Genomic DNA, 21,275 nt, shown 5'->3' on the forward strand with positions numbered 1-21,275 from the left:
CAAGCTTTTTAATGATCAAACAGTAAGAAAATACCCAGATGCAATCAATGCTCAAGGTTGGAGTAAATTTGCTGTGGTTCAAACTAAAAACAATTTAAGACAGGTAAGTAAACCAACATGTCAAGGTGAGTTTTAACAAATAAGCATTTCAGCATATTGCAAAGTGGGTATATTCACCGACCATTGGTGTGTTGGAAGTCTTTTAAAGATGGATCTTGTAGATTTTTGCGTCTTGCCGCTCTGCTTGCTTGCATGAAATGAGACAGCACCACCATTCCTTAACAGCTGCCTTGAATCAGCCAATTGGTGGCCATCTTGACCTTGGTGTTCTGGGAAATGTAGTTCTTTCTGGTACTTCACCAAGGAGTAAGATTAAGGAGGAGACAGCTCCTTACTTCCAGGGCAGGGACACTTCATTCACACTGAGTTTCAACTCCACACTATACAATGTACACTTTTTTTTTTTTTTTAACCTTTGGGCCTCCCTCAAGTTAGGTCCGAGGGACCTAGAAGGGTTTCAGTCTTAAAAAAGGTTAAAAATAAGTCATATATTATTTATTTTTTATTAAACGCTTGAATCTCTAATTCAACTTCATATTTGAAGTTCAATCAACTTCAAATATAAATATATATATATATATATATATATATATATATATATATATATATATATATATATATATATATATATATATATATAATTTTTTTATTTTTTTATTTTTTTATTTTTTATTTTTTTATTTATTTATTTATTTATTTTAATTTATTTTTATTATTTTATTATTTTATTTTATGAGCTTTTTGTCAAAATCCTATTTTTTGGGGCAAAAATATAAAATATACAGTATTTTTCCCAAAAATATTTTCAAAGTAGAATATTTGATGTGAAGTAATTGGATCCCTAAATAGGTCAATAATTAATAGCAAAATTGATTTTTTAATTTCAATAAAATTCTTGGGGATCCAAAAGTGCCCCACTCAAAAAGGTCATGCTTTTTTTTTTTTGGTTAAATTTTTTTTAATTTTTACAATCAACACTTAAATCTCTATATCAGCTTCAGATAAAATATAATGTAATTAGTTTACTATATTCTTAATAACAATCAATGTAATAATTAGTATTAGTATATAATTAGTATGTATTTTTTTGAAATAATTTTCATATTTTTCACGTTTTTTATTTGTATTTATGTCCTTGTTGTCCTAAAAATCAGTCAATTCATAGCAACATTGATTTTGATTCATTATTATTTTTTGATAAATTATTTTTAAAAAAAAGTGTTATTAGATTTAACAATGCAACTTTTTCTGATTGCATTTCACCTATTTGCTCTTTTATTTAAAAAATGTTTTAGTATTTTTAGAATGATGTGCTGCGGGCCGGTAAAACATTAGCTGCGGGCCGCAAATGGCCCCCGGGCCACACTTTGGACACCACTGTAATAAATGGATGTCTACTAACTTAAAAAGTACTTTCTGCTGAGATGCAAGTCCTATTATACGAGTCTATTTTTATACCGTTATCCTATTGGTCAGATAACCTGTGGCTCCTCCCCCTTTCAGTTTTTGAGCGCGCCAATCGCTACGATTTTGTAAGAAATGACATATGTTTACAGACTGACAGGTAAGTAAACAACACTCTGACTTTCTTGCTCTTACAACCCCAGCAAGTCGCCCACGGTGACGTCATAACGTGACTGATTGTTTTTAATTTGTAAAATATTTGGTAAAGACAAAGATTAAGAAGGTGTGGATGGTAAATCCCAGCTGCATTCATAATGGTGTCAATTCTCAAAGCATTCATTTCCGGTGTGTTTGCGTTTGAGTACCACAATAAAAGTGCTTCAAAGAGAAACATAATCTGACATTATGCGTATCAGTTTAAAATATATATATATATATATATATATATATATATATATATATATATATATATATATATATATATATATACGTAGTCCAATATAAATATGACATATTTCAATCAATGGAAAGTTTGATGAGATTACACTATTTGTGATTTTGAAGTGGTCTTATATTGAAAATCGTGCATTGTAATTTCCTGCGCTGTTGCCAGCTTTGTTACCTGTGGGGGACGCTGTGCTTGCAGGAGTGCTAAACAGCTCCTCTCAGTCGCCTATATGTGACAGGCAAAGTGGCCCAAACTTGTTTCTCCTCTTTCTCTCTCTTCAGGAAGGCACTGCGACAACACCGTGTCTGATTATTATCCCCGTTCTTCTCACTTGAAACCCGGCAAAAAGAAGACAAAATGCCGAAACCGGTAAGTCACTTGAGTCTTGATTGACATTTTGACATTGTGCACTATACATCAACCCCCAAAACACATGTAACTTTAACGCACTTTTAGAAAGAAGCCAGGATATATGACGTCAGATTTTCTTTAAAATATTTGCATTGTATTTATTTTTTGTTAACTTTCAGAGTGAAAGTGCAAACACAGTTTTGCTAAATTGTGCATTTGACTTCTACAGTGAATTATTGCAGTGAGCAAGACATTTTTAAGACATGCTTCAAAATACTGACACATTTAGATTTAAAAGTCTCATTGTCAAAATCTAGACATGGATGGGGCTAAGATAAGTGCATTTGTCTAATTTAGTCATAAACAAGATATGTTATTTTTTTTCCCTCATTAAAGCAAGGGTGTCAAACTAGTTTTCATCGAGGGCCACATCGCAGTTATGACTGCCCTCAGGGGGCCACATGTAACATTAAATATATCAATATAAATACACAAGGATTTGACTCATGACATTATTACACAATTGACTATGCATTTGATTATATATTTTACCTAAGATGTAAAAAAAAAATTAAAAATAATTTTACTGTAAACTGGTATTTACAGCATAAAACAGTACCACTGATTTTTAAGGTACATTTTTTTGGCAATTTTTGTTTTAATGTGCTTTTTGAGGTTTTTCCTGAATATAAGTATACAAGGATTTGACTCATGACATTATTACACAATTGACTATGCATGTGATTATATATTTGACCTATGATGTAACATTTTTTGGCAATTTTTGTTGTAATATTGTGCTTTTTGAGTTTTTTATGACTATAAGTATACAAGGATTTGAGTCATGACATTATTACACAATTGACTATGCATGTGATTATATATTTTACCTATGATGTAAAAAAAAAATTAAAAATAATTTTACTGTAAACTGGTATTTACAGCATAAAACAGTACCACTGATTTTTAAGGTAACATTTTTTGGCAATTTTTTCCGTAAATCTACAATTGATTGGAATGTAGTCTATAAAATAAGTAAAATATTAATACAGTGTTTGTTTCTAAATTTTTGTTGTAATATTGTGCTTTTTGAGGTTTTTATGAATATAAGTATACAAGGATTTGACTCATGACATTATTACACAATTGACTATGCATTTGATTATATATTTTACCTATGATGTAAAAAAATGAAAAATAATTTGACTGTAAACTGGTATTTACAGCATAAAACAGTACCACTGATTTTTAAGGTAACATTTTTTGGCAATTTTTTCCGTAAATCTACATTTGATTGGAATTTAGTCTATAAAATAAGTAAAATATTAATACAGTGTTTGTTTCTAAATTTTTGTTGTAATATTGTGATTTTTGAGGTTTGTATGAATATAAGTATACAAGGATTTGAGTCATGACATTATTACACAATTGACTATGCATGTGATTATATATTTGACCTATTATGTAAAAAAATATAAATAATTTTACTGTAAACTGGTATTTACAGCATAAAACAGTACCACTGATTTTTAAGGTAACATTTTTTAACAATTTTTGCCGTAAATCTACAATTGACTGAAATTTCGTCTATAAAATAAGTAAAATATTAATACAGTGTTTGTTTCTAAATGTTTGTTGTAATATTGTGCTTTTTGAGGTTTTTATGAATATAAGTATACAAGGATTTGAGTCATGACATTATTACACAATTGACTATGCATGTGATTATATATTTGACCTATTATGTAAAAAAATATAAATAATTTTACTGTAAACTGGTATTTACAGCATAAAACAGTACCACTGATTTTTAAGGTAACATTTTTTGGCAATTTTTGCCGTAAAATCTACAATTGATTGACATTTAATGGATAACGTGCTTTGAAAATCATATGTCAAGCAGGTAGTTGAGCATTTATTTTTATTTCTACAAAGAAAAATGTTGGAATTCGTTGCATTATTAGATAATATTAAAGTTGAAAAGATATGCAATTGCATGCAGTTCATGCATTTTCTTCTATTAAAATGGAAAGAACAAATACATTTACTAAAAAATTATATTTATTTCTTGACACATATTATTTCCAGGCTTTCGCCGGGCGCTATAAAATGATGTGGCATTTGAATTTGACACAAAAAATTATGATGAATACAGGCATTGTTGGTTTGCTCTCATCGGTTGACCTAAAAATAAAAGTAATGTGGTGACATTTACTATCATGTTGCTCAAATAAATAAAGAGAATTAAAAAAAATGTGTTTTTTTTAAAGGTAAGCAAAAAAAAAGGGTCTGTCATGTTTTCCGAACAGGTCAGGTTTGCCCCTGACTTGCTTGCCCCACCCATGCCTGCTCCTACTGACCGTGCAATACTATAAGTTTGGAAACATGGCATTTACACCTGCGTGGATGGCGTGCTATTTACGCAGTACTTCCATGAGGGAAATGCATATACAAAATAATAGATACCTTGATATCTAATAATATGGTGGAAAATAGGTGACAAGAAGCAAGTCTTTCTATCCCGGGTGGTTGCTTTGTTTGGAAAAAAGGCCTCCAGGTTGCCGTGTGTGTTACCGTGGGAATGACATCACTCTTGTGAATGTTGCTTTTCGAGCCACGTCACCGGAAATACTTTTTTTCCTGAATGATCACATTGTTTACTTTGAGACAAGCATCTTGTTTCACGGCACGGTGAACTGGCCAAGACATTAGAATTACTCATGTAGAGATTGTATGTGCAGTCCTTCTAGAAATTTGCGACGTCGCAATCGTGCCAATTCCCGCAAATTCGACCAATTGTGGCGATTTAGGCGCGGCCTCACATATTTGCCCGCAACTTCCCCGCACAGAGTCGTCGTCTCCAATCAAATTTGTCTTGGAGTGGCCATCTATCTACAGCACTAAGCCTTCCCGGTATTAACACAATAGCATCCTCCCTTTCCAGTTTACATGTATTTATATATTTATTTAACCTTTATTTATCCAGGGTAAGGCAAGAACAGATTCTCATTTGCAATGCCGATCTATCAAAGAGGCGGCGCACATCAACAGAGATGTTGAAGTGTGATGATAATCTCTTGTCGTCTCTCGTTTATCTACACAAATGCTCCCAACGTGCCTGAGTAAATGTGTCGGAACATAAATAAATGTTGAAGTTTTCAAGCTTAAAACATAGATGGAGAATGTCTGCAACTTGAAGACCACAGAGCAGACATCTGACAATCTGGAGGTCTTCAGTGTTGTTTCTTTCTGTAATTATAATTAATTATTACTATCGTTTATTTAAAGACGTGATCATTATATTACAGTTTTGTTATTATCAGAGTTTGTTGTGTAAAAATGGAATCCCCAGAATTATAGAGCTTATGGATAGGGACCCACAGTTAAAATGTACATCAACATATAATACTCAAAATATGTTACAATGTAATTACAAAAAATATATATATTTTGAAAATCTACCCACCCAATACCTATTTACAAATTCCTACCAACATGATTACAGTTCCAGAGAAGGAAGCTTTTAATCCACCCAATGAGTCTCAACATCTTATTATTCAAATTTGATTAGAAAATTGCATCTGCGATAATCATACCATATATAGAAAGGTCAGTCATAATTTATTAAAATTGCACAGCAATTAGACGAAGAGCTCCGAGTATGTGCTTTTACTGCTGTCTAGTGTCGATTTTTAGGTCTATAAAACAAGTAAAACATCACTACAGTATTTATATAATGTTTTTGATCTAATCATGTGCTTTTTGAGGTTAAGGTTACAATATTTGACATTTTTTTATAACCAGTTCATAAAATCACAATTTAATTAAAAAAAAATGCCCCAAAACCTCGCAACTTTTGTCGCAACTCTTCAAAAAAGCTGCTGCATCGTCAGGTAATCACCAAAAAGCTTGCAAACTCATTAGGTATAAATAATTTCAAACAGTACAACAATTAGACAATGAGCTCTGAGTAAGTGCTTTTACTGCCATCTAGTGTCTACATTTACACTACCGTTCAAAAGTTTGGGGTCACCCAAACAATTTTGTGGAATAGCCTTCATTTCTAAGAACAAGTATAGACTGTCGAGTTTCAGATGAAAGTTCTCTTTTTCTGGCCATTTTGAGCGTTTAATTGACCCCACAAATGTGATGCTCCAGAAACTCAATCTGCTCAAAGGAAGGTCAGTTTTGTAGCTTCTGTAACGAGCTAAAGTGTTTTCAGATGTGTGAACATCATTGCACAAGGGTTTTCTAATCATCAATTAGCCTTCTGAGCCAATGAGCAAACACATTGTACCATTAGAACACTGGAGTGATAGTTGCTGGAAATGGGCCTCTATACACCTATGTAGATATTGCACCAAAAAGCAGACATTTGCAGCTAGAATAGTCATTTACCACATTAGCAATGTATAGAGTGTATTTCTTTCAAGTTAAGACTAGTTTAAAGTTATCTTCATTGAAAAGTACAGTGCTTTTCCTTCAAAAATAAGGAAATTTCAATGTGACCCCAAACTTTTGAACGGTAGTGTAACTTAAGTCTATAAAATAAGTAAAACAGTAATACAGTGTTTGTTTTTCAATTTTTGTTGTAATCTTGTGCTCTTTGAGGTTAAAGTAACAAGAAAAACCTAAAAAAAAATCAGAACCTCACAACTTTTGCTGCAACTCTGAAAAAGCTGCCACAAAATCAGGCAATCGCAAAACAGCTTGCAAATTTCAAACTCATTAGTTACAACTAAAAAAAACCAGCACAGCAATTATTAGACAACGAGCTCTAAGTATGTGCTTTTACTGCCGTTCAGTGTCTACTTTTAAGTCCGTAAAACAAGTCAAACACAAATAAAGTTAATGTTTTTCAATTTTTGTCGTAATCTTGTGCTTTTTGAGGTTAAGGTTACAAGAAAAACCTATACAAAATTGATAAGAAATTCTTAAAATCACAGTTTACTGGGAAAAAAAAAAGTCTCAAAACCTTGCAACTTTTGCCGCAACTCTGAAAAACTTTCGGCAAATTCTGGCAATCACAAAAAAGCTTGCGAAACCCACTCATTGGTTATAACTAATTACAATATTATAGCAATTAGACAATGAGTCTACCTTTGAGTCTACAAAACAAGTAAAACGTCAATATGGTATTTATTTTCCATTTTTTGTTGACATCTTGTGCTTTTTGAGGTTAATGGGGAACTGCACTTTTTTTAAAAATTTTGCCTGGTTCACAATCATGAAAGACAAGAACACGCTTTTTAAGGTTACAAGAAAAAAATTATAACAAATTCATAAAATTACAATTTAAAAAAAAAAAAAGCTTAAAACCTCACCAATCCTCTCTGGAAAACGTAAATTCAGCCAATTACAAAAGAGCTTGCAAAATCCAAAGTCATTAGTTATAATGAATTAAAACTGTACAGCAATTAGACACAAAATCGAGTGTCTATTTTAAATCTTTAAAATGAGTAAAACATGAACACAGTATTTTTATCGTAATTATGTGCTTTTTAAGGTTAAGGTGACAAAAAAAAAACTTTAAAAATTGTAAGAAATTCATAAAATCACGATTAAAAAAACGTCTCAAAACCTCGCAAATTTCGCTGCAACTCGCTAAAAAAGATGATGCGAATTCAGGCAATCAAAAAAAACAACTTTCAAAATCCAAACTCATTACCGTATTTTTCGGAGTATAAGTCGCTCCGGAGTATAAGTCGCACCGGCCGAAAATGCATAATAAAGAAGGAAAAAAACATATATAAGTCGCACTGGAGTATAAGTCGCATTTTTTGGGGAAATGTATTTGATAAAAGCCAACACCAAGAATAGACATTTGAAAGGCAATTTAAAATAAATAAAGAATAGTGAACAACAGGCTGAATAAGTGTACGTTATATGAGGCATAAATAACCAACTGGTATGTTAACGTAACATATTATGGTAAGAGTCATTCAAATAACTATAACATATAGAACATGCTATACGTTTACCAAACAATCTGTCACTCCTAATCGCTAAATCCCATGAAATCTTATACGTCTAGTCTCTTACGGGAATGAGCTAAATAATATTATTTGATATTTGACGCTAATGTGTTAATAATTTCACACATAAGTCGCTCCTGAGTATAAGTTGCACCCCCGGCCAAACTATGAAAAAAAACTGCGACTTATAGTCCGAAAAATACGGTAGTTCTAATGAATTAAAGCAGTACAGTGATTAGACAATGAGCTCTGAGTATGTGCTTTTACTGCCATCTAGTGTTTACTTTTAAGTCTATAAAACGAATAAATCATCAATACAGTATTTTTTTCCCCATTTTTTGTTGCAATCCTGTGCTTTTTTAGGTTAAGGCTTCAAGGAAAGCCTAAAACATTGTTAACAAATTCATAAAATCACAGTTTAGTTTAAAAAAAAAAGCCTCAAAACCTCCCAACTTTTGCCGCAACTCTTTGAAAAAGCTGTCGCAAATTCAGGCAACCACAAAAAGGCGTGCAAAATTCCGTACAGACTATTCGAAATGAATATACTGTCGGCGTCAAAGGACCACATTTGACCACAATTTAGAGTTGTCATCTTTGTTTTTGTAATTTATCCTAATATGGCAAAGCCACGGAAAAATACAACACATTCTTTCCTCGCGACAGAAAATGTCCCATTGAAATTCACATTTTTAAACCACATTTAATGAACATAAGCTCATGCAATCTTTTATGTTAAGATTGCAATTTGATTATTTATATCCATCCACCAGATGGTGCTACTTTTTCCCATTCAAAGCATGCAGCAAAAAGTTTGTTGCCTTCCTGCTGAAATGATAAACGTGTTTATATGTAAAACAAGTGTCAATTTCAGTTGGTTTCCCTTTAGTTTTTTATGTAGCTAAAACAGTGGAGCTATGGGAACATAGTGGCTTTTTAATGGGTTACAACACACAATATTCATATTTGGTATGTGTATTTCAGGCTGAAGTAAACGATTGACTTGTTTAGGTGGAATATGAATATATAATATTTTCACAGCAGTTGCTGGGAAGTGAACGTTTAGTTTTTTTGCGAAGGAATGTGTTTTATTTGAAGGACCTCCTATAGGTAAAACAGCCTGCATGTCCGCTTTGTGTTATTTTAAACAAATAGCTATTGCTTGTTATTAGCTCTGCTACGGACTGTGTGATTTAATTTGTAAAGTATGTCCCAGAGGATTAAAAACCTCTAAGGAGTCCTTTGGACACTCCTGTTTTAAAGCTTAGTACATACACAAAAGGGACTTTAATAATGAGGACAGAGTAGCCACATCTATGGAATAAGTCATCTTGATGTGTCTTTAATGAGTCACGTTTCACGTATGAAACCATATCAGGTAAGCAAGGAAGGCATCTATGACATTACCCTTCAAGGCGTGATCACTATCTACAGCGTTCCACCCTTACATTCCTATTGTTAGTGTTTCCGGCCCTCATAATTAATGACAAAATTATGGAATTCTTCGTTTGCTAGTCTTTGATGTGGATCTGAGCGTGTGGAAAGCACATCACTTGATAACCTGCTGAAAAACTTGTATTTTCCCTGAACTTTGTCAGTTGAATTGCTAAAAACTTACCACAATAATGTGGCCAATGTGAGTAAATCAGATCAATGATCATATAAAGTGTGCACAGCATTTACTAAGGTGACCCAATCCAAACAACAATTTCCACTCATGGTGCAAACTGTGACTAACACAGGGAGTCAACACACATGGTCACACAACACAACCTGCTCATGGACTTTGTTATTATAAAACATTGTTCACGCATTACACATAATTCAAAATTCCATACTACAATGCATTATGGGAAATATGCAAAACACAGTCCACACTTATCCATGTTTGGGCATTTTAGCTGTTTGATATTTCTAAATGATTAGAAAACTTTAAGGAGGTCGTCACGGAAGTGAACAAGGTAGAAGTCGAACTTTCACATACTTTTAATATCTAATTATATGAATAATTAATTATGTATCCATTATATTAATATAATATGAATATGTACAGTATATATATAAATATGTACATATGCATTACATATATATGTGTATATATGTAATATATATATACATATGTATATATATGTATATATATGTGTATACATATATAAATGTGTGTATATATATATATATGTATATATATATGTATATATATGTGTGTGTATGTATATATGTATATATATCTGTGTATGTATATATATATATATATATATATATATATATGTATATATGTATATATATATATATATATATATGTATATATGTATATATATATATATATGTATATATATATATATATGTATATATATATATATATGTATATATATATATATATGTATGTATATATATATATGTATGTATGTATGTATGTATATATGTATGTATATATATATGTATGTATATATATGTATGTATATATATGTATGTATATATATATATATGTATGTATATATATATATATATATGTATGTATATATATATATATATATGTATGTATGTATGTATGTATGTATGTATGTATGTATGTATGTGTATGTATACACTACCGTTCAAAAGTTTGGGGTCACCCAAACAATTTAGTGGAATAGCCTTCATTACTAAGAACAAGAATAGACTGTCGAGTTTCAGATGAAAGTTCTCTTTTTCTGGCCATTTTGAGCGTTTAATTGACCCCACAAATGTGATGCTCCAGAAACTCAATCTGCTCAAAGGAAGGTCAGTTATGTAGCTTCTGTAACGAGCTAAACTGTTTTCAGGTGTGTGAACATGATTGCACAAGGGTTTTCTAATCATCAATTAGCCTTCTGAGCCAATGAGCAAACACATTGTACCATTAGAACACAGGAGTGATAGTTGCTGGAAATGGGCCTCTATACATCTATGTAGATATTGCACCAAAAAGCAGACATTTGCAGCTAGAATAGTCATTTACCACATTAGCAATGTATAGAGTGTATTTCTTTCAAGTTAAGACTAGTTTAAAGTTATCTTCATTGAAAAGTACAGTGCTTTTCCTTCAAAAATAAGGACATTTCAATGTGACCCCAAACTTTTGAACGGTAGTATATATATATATATATATATATATATATATATATATATATATATATATATATATATATATATATATATATATGTATATATGTATGTATGTGTGTGTGTGTGTGTGTGTGTGTGTGTGTGTGTGTGGCAGAACATGCCACATAGAGCGGCATGTTCTGCTCAATACACTTTTCCTGCACTTGTTTCAGAGAAAAGATCATGTCCATTGTGCTCCTTCCTTATCTGAAGCCACATTGAGTTTCTGGAAGTACCTCTGGCAAGATATGTTCATTCAACCTGTTCAGAAGCATTCTTGAGAAGATTTGACTGACAATGCAGGCTAAGAGTGAGATGCCTCGATAATTCCTACAATCTCTTCTGTGTCTTTTCTTCTTTCTTCTTAATATGCTGCCTGCAAAAGGCCTTTGGACCAAGGCTGTCTCAAAACAGTTCATGGTTTAGTCCCTGATTTAGTCAGAAATGCTCCAACAGAGATTAGAACCCAACCTGCTGTTGTCCCATCAGCTATCCTGTCAGAAGAAATACTGTACATTTAGACATGGTCTGTTTACTGTACATTTAGACATGGTCTGTGGCTTACAATATGTACTGTCGAATGGGAAGATCTGCTTAACGTGGTGAAAGTATATCCAAAACAAATAACAACCATGACCAAAGTTAGGTACCAAGTCTGAACTTTAGCCCCAAATAAGGTTGCTCAAAAACAAAACGTTGATTTATAGGTACATTTTTGTTTTTAGCCTATGTGTCATACTCAGAGTTTATGGTCAATTTAATTCTGGTCTTGGGCATACATGTGCATGCTGCAGTATTAAGGGTAGCCTCTATGTCTGAGCTTTTCCTACCTCATTAAAAACAGCAAGCTCCAGTTTGTGAGCAGGTAATAGCAGCAGACCTGCAGCTCAAAGGGTTTCTTTGTCTGGCTGTTATAGAGTGGAGGCTGTATTTCACCACCTTCTTATTTTTTTGCCTTTTAGCTGTGAGTCAAAACCAGACTACAAGTTCTCCTGAACATATTTGCACCATTACAGTCACCGTGCCACAATTCCAAACTCTCCTCTACTCATCCTTGGCAGCATTATACAAAACTGTGCCATGTTTAGACTGCTGTTTCCGTGCAGTCTCCTCCGAACATGCGCTTTCTAAAACTGTCAGTTGAGATGTTTGTCACCACCTCTCACAATGGACTCGAGATGAAAGATGCCACCAGAACCTCTGCATGGCACTGCTGACCTCCTTTGTGTCCATTTCAATAATATTTAATAACCTCTGTCAATATTTTCAAGCACTTTTGCACTGTATGCCCATTTGAATATTTGTGTCACCACCTATGGCAGACATGGGGATTCTGCGGCCCGCGGGCCACATCCGGCCCTTTGTGCGTCCCTGTCCGGCCCGCGTGAGGCCAATCATAAATTACAAAATAAATTTAAAGAAGTATCTATGTCGAGTGTGCAATACAACGGTGCTGCTTTTGTTTTGAAAAGCGTTATTTGTATTACTTCCGTGTGGACGTACAGTACGCGTGTGCGTGATTGTGAGTGAATGTGAACAGCTGCAATCACAAATTACAAAATAAAGTTGAAAAAACATCTATGTCGTGCGCGCAATACAACTGTGCTGCTTTTATTTTGAAAAGTGTTATTTATGAGCGTATGTCCGTGTTTAACCTGTGAGTGAAGGTGCACAGCGACAAGTGATGCACGGTTTACACCCGAGACGTTTTCAACAAGACATGGACTGCCAAGCAACGTTCCCTCTAAGGTGCGCGCCTGCGCAATTGTGCACTGCTCAAGCGTCCTCTGCGCACAGCAAATATATGCTGCACACCAAATAAAATCCCATCTGGATTCTAAACAAAATAAACACATTTATTCTGTGTAATTTTGCAATGCAACTTTGAGTGACAGTGACAACAAGCGGCCCTAATGGTGTTCGTCAACACCGTTCAATTGAGCACCGTTCAATTATTGTAACGTCTATCGAGATGCTTCGAGGCCAGGAATTATATCGATCACTTTATTGAGCAAAACTGTTTATATTCGGCCATAACCACACCAAAAACATGAGTAAAACACTTCTATCTCGAAAAACTAGTCATTTTCTGCCGTACAAACCAGGCCAAAACCAACTTGTCATCTGTCACCAACACGCATACCACTAAACCACTGGTGCGTTTATGGCCACACAAAAAGTCAGACAACTCAAACACCACACAAAGTTACACTATGACTCCTCAGTCATACGTGTGGCTTATTCTACTGTCATTTATTATTAATGTTAATTTATTTATATTAATCATGGAATGCTGTTACTAGAGAAAGTTACAGGAATGCACACTTCATCCTATGCTTACATTTCATTGTGCAACATGAGGATGTTTAAGGGGAACTAAATCTCTGAAAGGGGTACAAATGATTTCCAAAGCAGTGCTTTTGGTATAAAGTTAAGTTAGGTTGAATGAAAGTATTATTATTATTATTATTATTATTTATCTTACGTTATACATCAAAAATAATATTGAGCAAAATTTAATTGAAATATTGTTGATGTGGCCCTCCAGCAGTGCTCGCGTTGCTCATGCGGCCCCCGGTAAAGATTAATTGCCCACCCCTGACCTATGGGTTATGCTTAAAATACATTCGAAGACATTACACCATATGTTTGATACTCATATCATCAAAGTTTTATAATCATTGATGATTTATGTGCAACTACTGTAGTTTTTGAAGGTGCCATGGCTCGAGACTTAGTCGATGGTAGCCACGTTTTTAAACACATTTTTGCTTAAATCTTATGGACTTGTAAATTCCAAAGATATGTACCAAATTTCATAGTGGTTGGGCTAAAATAAATATCCATACGTTATAAAGAGCGCTTTATAGCCAGCCCCGCATTAGCCATTGTCCAAGAAAGACGAGACCTCCAGTCAGCATTCAGAAAGTAGAGAAACTTAAGGTTTACGTGTAATAAAACGCGTACAAACCTAATAGCACACAGCTGATTGACTAAACTTGTGAGCAGAGGACTGTGTCTCAAAAGTGAGCCAAATTACAGACATTTGGCATTTCTGTCTCCATGCATATGCTGAATGTATGCTGATTATCGAAGCGCCCACAATGCAAATACAATCACTAAGGACACGCAGTGGGAATTTTCTAAACTGAAATTGTTCTGCGGACGCTGTTTTCCGTCTGTATTTAGTGTGTGTGAAACGGACGTGGAAACTGGCAGTTACATATAAATAGCTGTGAGAGAGGAGGCAATCACGCTCCCGCTCCGTCCTACGTATCTTTGTCAACATGTACGGACTGTCGAAAACAAATTCAGCAATGTCATTTTATAATTTCTGGAGAACTTAAGGGGCTGGTTAAAACAAGTTAAATTGTGGCATTTTGGTGTCTGCTGGCGTCCCTTAATGATGTTTATTTGTTCACATGAAAATAAACGTGCATTTTCTTTCACTGGAACATTCCAGCGCACTTTCGCAGTTAGTGCCAGCATCTTTCATGGGCGCACCTTCGGTGCGGTGAAAAAGCGGATTCAGTTGTAAATGCACTGCAGGACTGCTGTTGAAACGCCCAGAAAAAGTGGTACATAGATGTCGGTTACATTTTTCATAACATAGCATTACACAAATGTGCAAAAACCTCATTTAAATAGGGCGGTCTGCACAACCTATCAATTGTTTACAGTCTCACCAAAAAATAATTTAAATAAGGCGGTCTGCACAACCTATCAATTGTTTACCGTATTTTTCGGAGTATAAGTCGCTCCGGAGTATAAGTTGCACCGGCCGAAAATTCATAATAAAGAAGGAAAAAAACATATATAAGTCACATTTTTGGGGGAAATGTATTTGATAAAAGCCAACACCAAGAATAGACATTTGAAAGGCAATTTAAAATAAATAAAGAACAGTGAACAACAGGCTGAATAAGTGTACGTTATATGAGGCATAAATAACCAACTGAGAAGGTGCCTGGTATGTTAACGTAACATATTATGGTAAGAGTCATTCAAATAACTATAACATATAGAACATGCTATACGTTTACCAAACAATCTGTCACTCCTAATCGCTAAATCCCATGAAATCTTATACGTCTAGTCTCTTACGTGAATGAGATAAATAATAATTGATATTTTACGCTAATGTGTTAATCATTTCACACATAAGTCGCTCCTGAGTATAAGTCGCACCCCCGGCCAAACTATGAAAAAAACTGCGACTTATAGTCCGAAAAATACGGTACACAGTCTTACCAAAAACCTCATTTAAATAAGGCGGTCTACACAACCTATCAATTGTTTACACAGTCCTACCAAAAACCTCATTTAAAAAGGGCGGTCTGCACAACCTATCAATTGTTTACAGTCTTACCAAAAACCTCATTTAAATAAGGCGGTCTACACAACCTATTAATTGTTTACAGTCTTACCAAAAACCTCATTTAAATAAGGCGGTCTACACAACCTATTAATTGTTTACAGTCTTACCAAAAACCTCATTTAAATAAGGCGGTCTACACAACCTATCAATTGTTTACACAGTCCTACCAAAAACCTCATTTAAATAGGGCGGTCTGCACAACCTATCAATTGTTTACAGTCTTACCAAAAACCTCATTTAAATAAGGCGGTCTGTACAACCTATCAATTGTTTACAGTCTTACCAAAAACCTCATTTAAATAAGGCGGTCTACACAACCTATCAATTGTTTACACAGTCTTACCAAAAACCTCATTTACATAGGGCGGTCTGCACAACCTATCAATTGTTTACACAGTCCTACCAAAAACCTCATTTAAATAAGGCGGTCTACACAACCTATCAATTGTTTACACAGTCTTACCAAAAACCTCATTTAAATAGGGCGGTCTACACAACCTATCAATTGTTTACACAGTCTTACCAAAAACCTCATTTAAATAAGGCGGTCTACACAACCTATCAATTGTTTACAGTCTTACCAAAAACCTCATTTAAATAGGGCGGTCTGCACAACCTATCAATTGTTTACACAGTGCTACCAAAAACCTCATTTAAATAGGGCGGTCTACACAACCTATCAATTGTTTACAGTCTTACCAAAAACCTCATTTAAATAGGGCGGTCTGCACAACCTATCAATTGTTTACACAGTCTTACCAAAAACCTCATTTAAATAGGGCGGTCTGCACAACCTATCAATTGTTTACACAGTGCTACCAAAAACCTAATTTAAATAGGGCGGTCTACACAACCTATCAATTGTTTACACAGTCCTACCAAAAACCTCATTTAAATAAGGCGGTCTGCACAACCTATCAATTGTTTACACAGTCCTACCAAAAACCTCATTTAAATAGGGCGGTCTACACAACCTATCAATTGTTTACACAGTCCTACCAAAAACCTCATTTAAATAGGGCGGTCTACACAACCTATCAATTGTTTACACAGTCCTACCAAAAACCTCATTTAAATAGGGCGGTCTGCACAACCTATCAATTGTTTACACAGTCTTACCAAAAACCTCATTTACATAGGGCGGTCTGCACAACCTATCAATTGTTTACACAGTCTTACCAAAAACCTCATTTAAATAGGGCGGTCTGCACAACCTATCAATTGTTTACACAGTCTTACCAAAAACCTCATTTAAATAGGGCGGTCTGCACAACCTATCAATTGTTTACACAGTCTTACCAAAAACCTCATTTAAATAAGGCGGTCTGCACAACCTATCAATTGTTTACACAGTCTTAGATCCCACGCACACAAAATTAGTTGATCAGGTCCATAGTTCCTTATAGGGACCAACCTCACTAAACAGAACATTACATTCAATGTTTTGGCTCATCTAAGAGAAGCACTAAAGCATTTTGTTTTTCCTTCCATAGATCAACATCAACGTCAACACCTTGGACTCGGAGCTGGAGTTTGCCGTCCTGCCTGCTGCCACCGGCGAAGTTGTGTTTGATCAGGTGTGCTGAACACATTCTGCACTGACCTCTACTCTCACACTAAATTCAATTAACAATTCAACTACAATATACACAGTTGTCATGACACAAGGAAATATCTCAAGTTTTCCCGATATATACACAAACCCAAGATTTCCCAAGATCGTATTCAGGTTTATTTGAGTTAAAAGAATACTGTATGGAAGCATTTACAGCAAGCAGCGAGAGCCAACTTATGTTACGGCCATTTATTAAACAGGGTAAAAGCCAACTTACTATGGTGAAGTATAATCATCTTCATTACCTCGTTTGTGTTTGGACAGGTTTGTGTCATAGGTAGTAATTAGAGATGTCCGATATTATCGGCCGATAAATGCTTTAAAATGTAATATCGGAAATTATCGGCATCATTTTTTTCATTATCAGTATCGTTTTTTTTTGTTGTTTTTGTTTTTTTTATTAAATCAACATAAAAAACACAAGATACACTTACAATTAGTGCACCAACCCAAAAAACCTCCCTCCCCCATTTATACTCATTCACACAAAAGGGTTGTTTCTTTCTGTTATTAATATTGTGGTTCCTACATTATATATCAATATATATCAATACAGTCTGCAAGGGATACAGTCCGTAAGCACACATGATTGTGCGTGCTGCTGCTCCACTAATAGTACTAACCTTTAACAGTTCATTTTACTCATTTTTATTAATTGCTAGTTTCTATGTAACTGTTTTTATATTGTTTTACTTTCTTTTTTATTCAAGAAAATGTTTTTAATTTATTTATCTTATTTTATTTTATTAATATTTTAAAAAAAGGACCTTATCTTCACCATACCTGGTTGTCCAAATTAGGCATAATAATGTGTTAATTCCACGACTGTATATATCAGTATCGGTTGATATCGGTATCGGTTGATATCGGTATCGGTAATTAAAGAGTTGGACAATATCGGAATATCGGATATCGGCAAAAAGCCATTATCAGACATCCCTAGTAGTAATGTGTGACATTTTGTCATGTTTTTTAAATAGATACTGTAGATCGCACTTTATTGTCATCGTACTTAAAAAGTACAACAAAGTTACATTTTCAGCACAGACCCGTTCAAGAGCAGACATACACTGCAGGGTAGACAGAACAGGAACGCTGATGGATCGCCACTGGAGCGGCGCCCCGTAAAGGTGGGAAAAGGTCAAACATGGGGGGAGGTTAAGTTAAGTTAAGTTAAAGTTAAAGTACCAATGATTGTCACACGCACACACTAGGTGTGGTGAAATTTGTCCTCTGCATTTGACCCATCCCCATGTTCACCCCTTCTGGGAGGTGAGGGGAGCAGTGAGCAGCAGCGGTAGCCACGCCCGGGAATCATTTTTGGTGATTTTAGTGATGGTTGATAGGTTGATTGGTGATACTAAATGTTCCCTAGTGTGTGAATGTTGTCTGTCTATCTGTGTTGGCCCTGCGATGAGGTGGCCACTTTTCCAGGGTGTACCGTTTTTTTCGGACTATAAGTCTCAGTTTTTTTCATAGTTTGTGCGACTTATACTCAGGAGCGACTTATGTGTGAAATTATTAACACATTACTGTAAAATATCAAATAATATTATTTATTTCATTCACGTAAGAGACTAGACGTATAAGATTTCATGGGATTTAGCGATTAGGAGTGACAGATTGTTTGGTAAACGTATAGCATGTTCTATATGTTATAGTTATTTGAATGACTCTTACCATAATATGTTACGTTAACATACCAGTTGGTTATTTATGCCTCATATAACGTACGCTTATTCAGCCTGTTGTTCACTATTCTTTATTTATTTTAAATTGCCTTTCAAATGTCTATTCTTGGTGTTGGCTTTTATCAAATACATTTCCCCAAAAAATGCGACTTATACTCCAGTGCGACTTATATATGTTTTTTCCCTTCTTTATTATGCATTTTCGTCCGCTGCGACTTATACTCCGAAAAATACGGTACCCTGCCTTCTGTCCGAGTGCGGCTGGGATAGGCTCCAGCACCCCCGAAAGGGACAAGCGGCACAAAATGGATGGATGGAATCATGCCTTCATTCATACTTCTGTTAAACGTTCCGCTTGGAATTTGACCCGGTAGTAAAAGTTTTCCTTTTGGTGACGTCAGCAGATTATACAAAAATGGACATAACTTACCCAAAGTCCCGCAACCTCGAGAGGAACAAGCGGTAGAAAATGGATGGATTTACCCAAGCTGCTTTGCGCCAGTCCGCCACTGTAGTTTGATGCTGTAGTCAATAAGCTCCTTATTTTTCTCTTGTCCTCTTGTTGTGGAGCAGACTGGCTCGTACATGCACATGCATCCAATGTTGTTACCATTTCTAGTACAAAGTAACGTATAGTTCGAATTTATATCTATCAGTAGACTCGCTATGGAAGCGCTAAAAACTACAAGATGGACGACCGGGAGAAGTCGCAGTCAAAGTTGGACGCCCGTAAATAAGACCGCCCACAAAACGACGCATCCTTAATAGAAGGTCAGAAAGCATCTTGAAAACGCTCTTTAAAACATAATCTATGCAAAATTTTGACCAAAGGACCACCATTACATGTTATGTAGACCACAAGGAAATGTTTTAAATGTAGGAAAAAACATAATATGACCCCTTTAACACATTTACCCAAGAACTTTGAGAGTTTGTGAACTGTTGAGCGTGGTCTATAACGATCATTTTTGTTGGTAAATAAGAGACAATGAAATATTACTATCACACTTCAACATCTCCGTCATGTAAATGTTGCCTCTTTGCTATGTCAGCATTGCAAATGAGAATCTGATTAATAAAGATTGAATACATATATAAATACATGTAAACTAGGAAGTCAGAACACTGGTGTGTTGCTAATTGTTTATATACTACATTACCCACAAGGCTTAGTTAGCACTCTCGACAGGAACCGGAAATAGGTCCGAGTTTTTGATTGATTGATTGAAAGTTTTATTAGTAGATTGCACAGTACAGTACATATTCCGTACAATTGACCACTAAAAGGTAACACCCCAATAAGTTTTTCAACTTGTTTACAAGTCGGGGTCCACGTAAATCAATTCATGGTAAAAGAGCTTGGTGGTATTTGGCATTTGTACCGTTAGAGCAAAAAAGGGTGGATATATTGTAACACGTTACTTAAGAAACATGTTGTGATTAGTTAGTTGTAGTCGATGCGCGTGTTTGAGTGTCGCTCAGAGACAAATTCGATTGGCGAAAATGACGCTGACTGGCCAAAATATGCGGGAAAGTTGCGGGGCTTTGGATAAAGTTGTGAGGCCTGCACATCATTTGTGGAGATTTATTACACTTGCCCGAATTGGCGCGATTGCAACATCGTGAATTCCTGCAGCGACTGCATAATGTGCTTGTGCACTGCCAAAAGTCAGTGTTCAAAAACAAGACAAAAAATTACAAAAATGAGGGGTATTTTATTTGAACTAAGCAAAATTATCTACCATTAGAATAAGAAAATTCGGCTTGTCAAGACTTTCCAAAACAAGTAAAATTAGCTAACCTCAATGAACCCAAAAATACCTTAAAATAAGTATATTCTCACTAATAACAAGTGCACTTTTCTTGGTAGGAAAAAAAAGAGACCTTTTTGCTCAATATGTTGAGAAATATTCTTCGATTAAGTAAATGCTAGTGCCATTATCTTGACATAATGATATGCGCTCGGCACCATGATTTTTTTTTTTTCATGCTTGAAGTAAGAAATGATGACTTTAAAAAAGTAGTTTTCTACTTGTGAGTGTTGATGACACAGCTTTGCAACAGTTGATATTCTAGTTTCAAGCATGTTTTACTCAATATAGGTCATCAAATCTCATTTTACTGAGATCATTTAGGAGCAAAACACTTAAAACAAGTAAAACACTCTAACATAAAATCTGCTTAGTGAGAAGAATTATCTTATCAGACAGAAAATAAGCAAATATCACCCTTA

The 21,275-nt window shown here is 34.7% G+C and overlaps 1 protein-coding gene across 2 annotated transcripts in view; it reads left to right on the forward strand.

Moving 5' to 3' along the window:
- The first annotated feature begins 2,060 nt into the window (after positions 1–2,060).
- ezrb (ezrin b) overlaps positions 2,061–21,275 on the forward strand; it is a 105,706-nt gene continuing 86,491 nt past the window's right edge. For both annotated transcript variants that reach the window (XM_062034909.1, XM_062034910.1), the window contains exons 1-2: positions 2,061–2,281; positions 17,230–17,313. In XM_062034909.1, the coding sequence (XP_061890893.1) occupies positions 2,270–2,281; positions 17,230–17,313 (96 nt within the window). In that variant the 5' untranslated portion in view covers positions 2,061–2,269. The remainder of the gene's footprint in view (positions 2,282–17,229; positions 17,314–21,275) is intronic.

Source organism: Entelurus aequoreus, linkage group LG23 (genome assembly GCF_033978785.1).
Source record: "Entelurus aequoreus isolate RoL-2023_Sb linkage group LG23, RoL_Eaeq_v1.1, whole genome shotgun sequence".
Lineage (NCBI taxonomy): Eukaryota > Metazoa > Chordata > Actinopteri > Syngnathiformes > Syngnathidae > Entelurus > Entelurus aequoreus.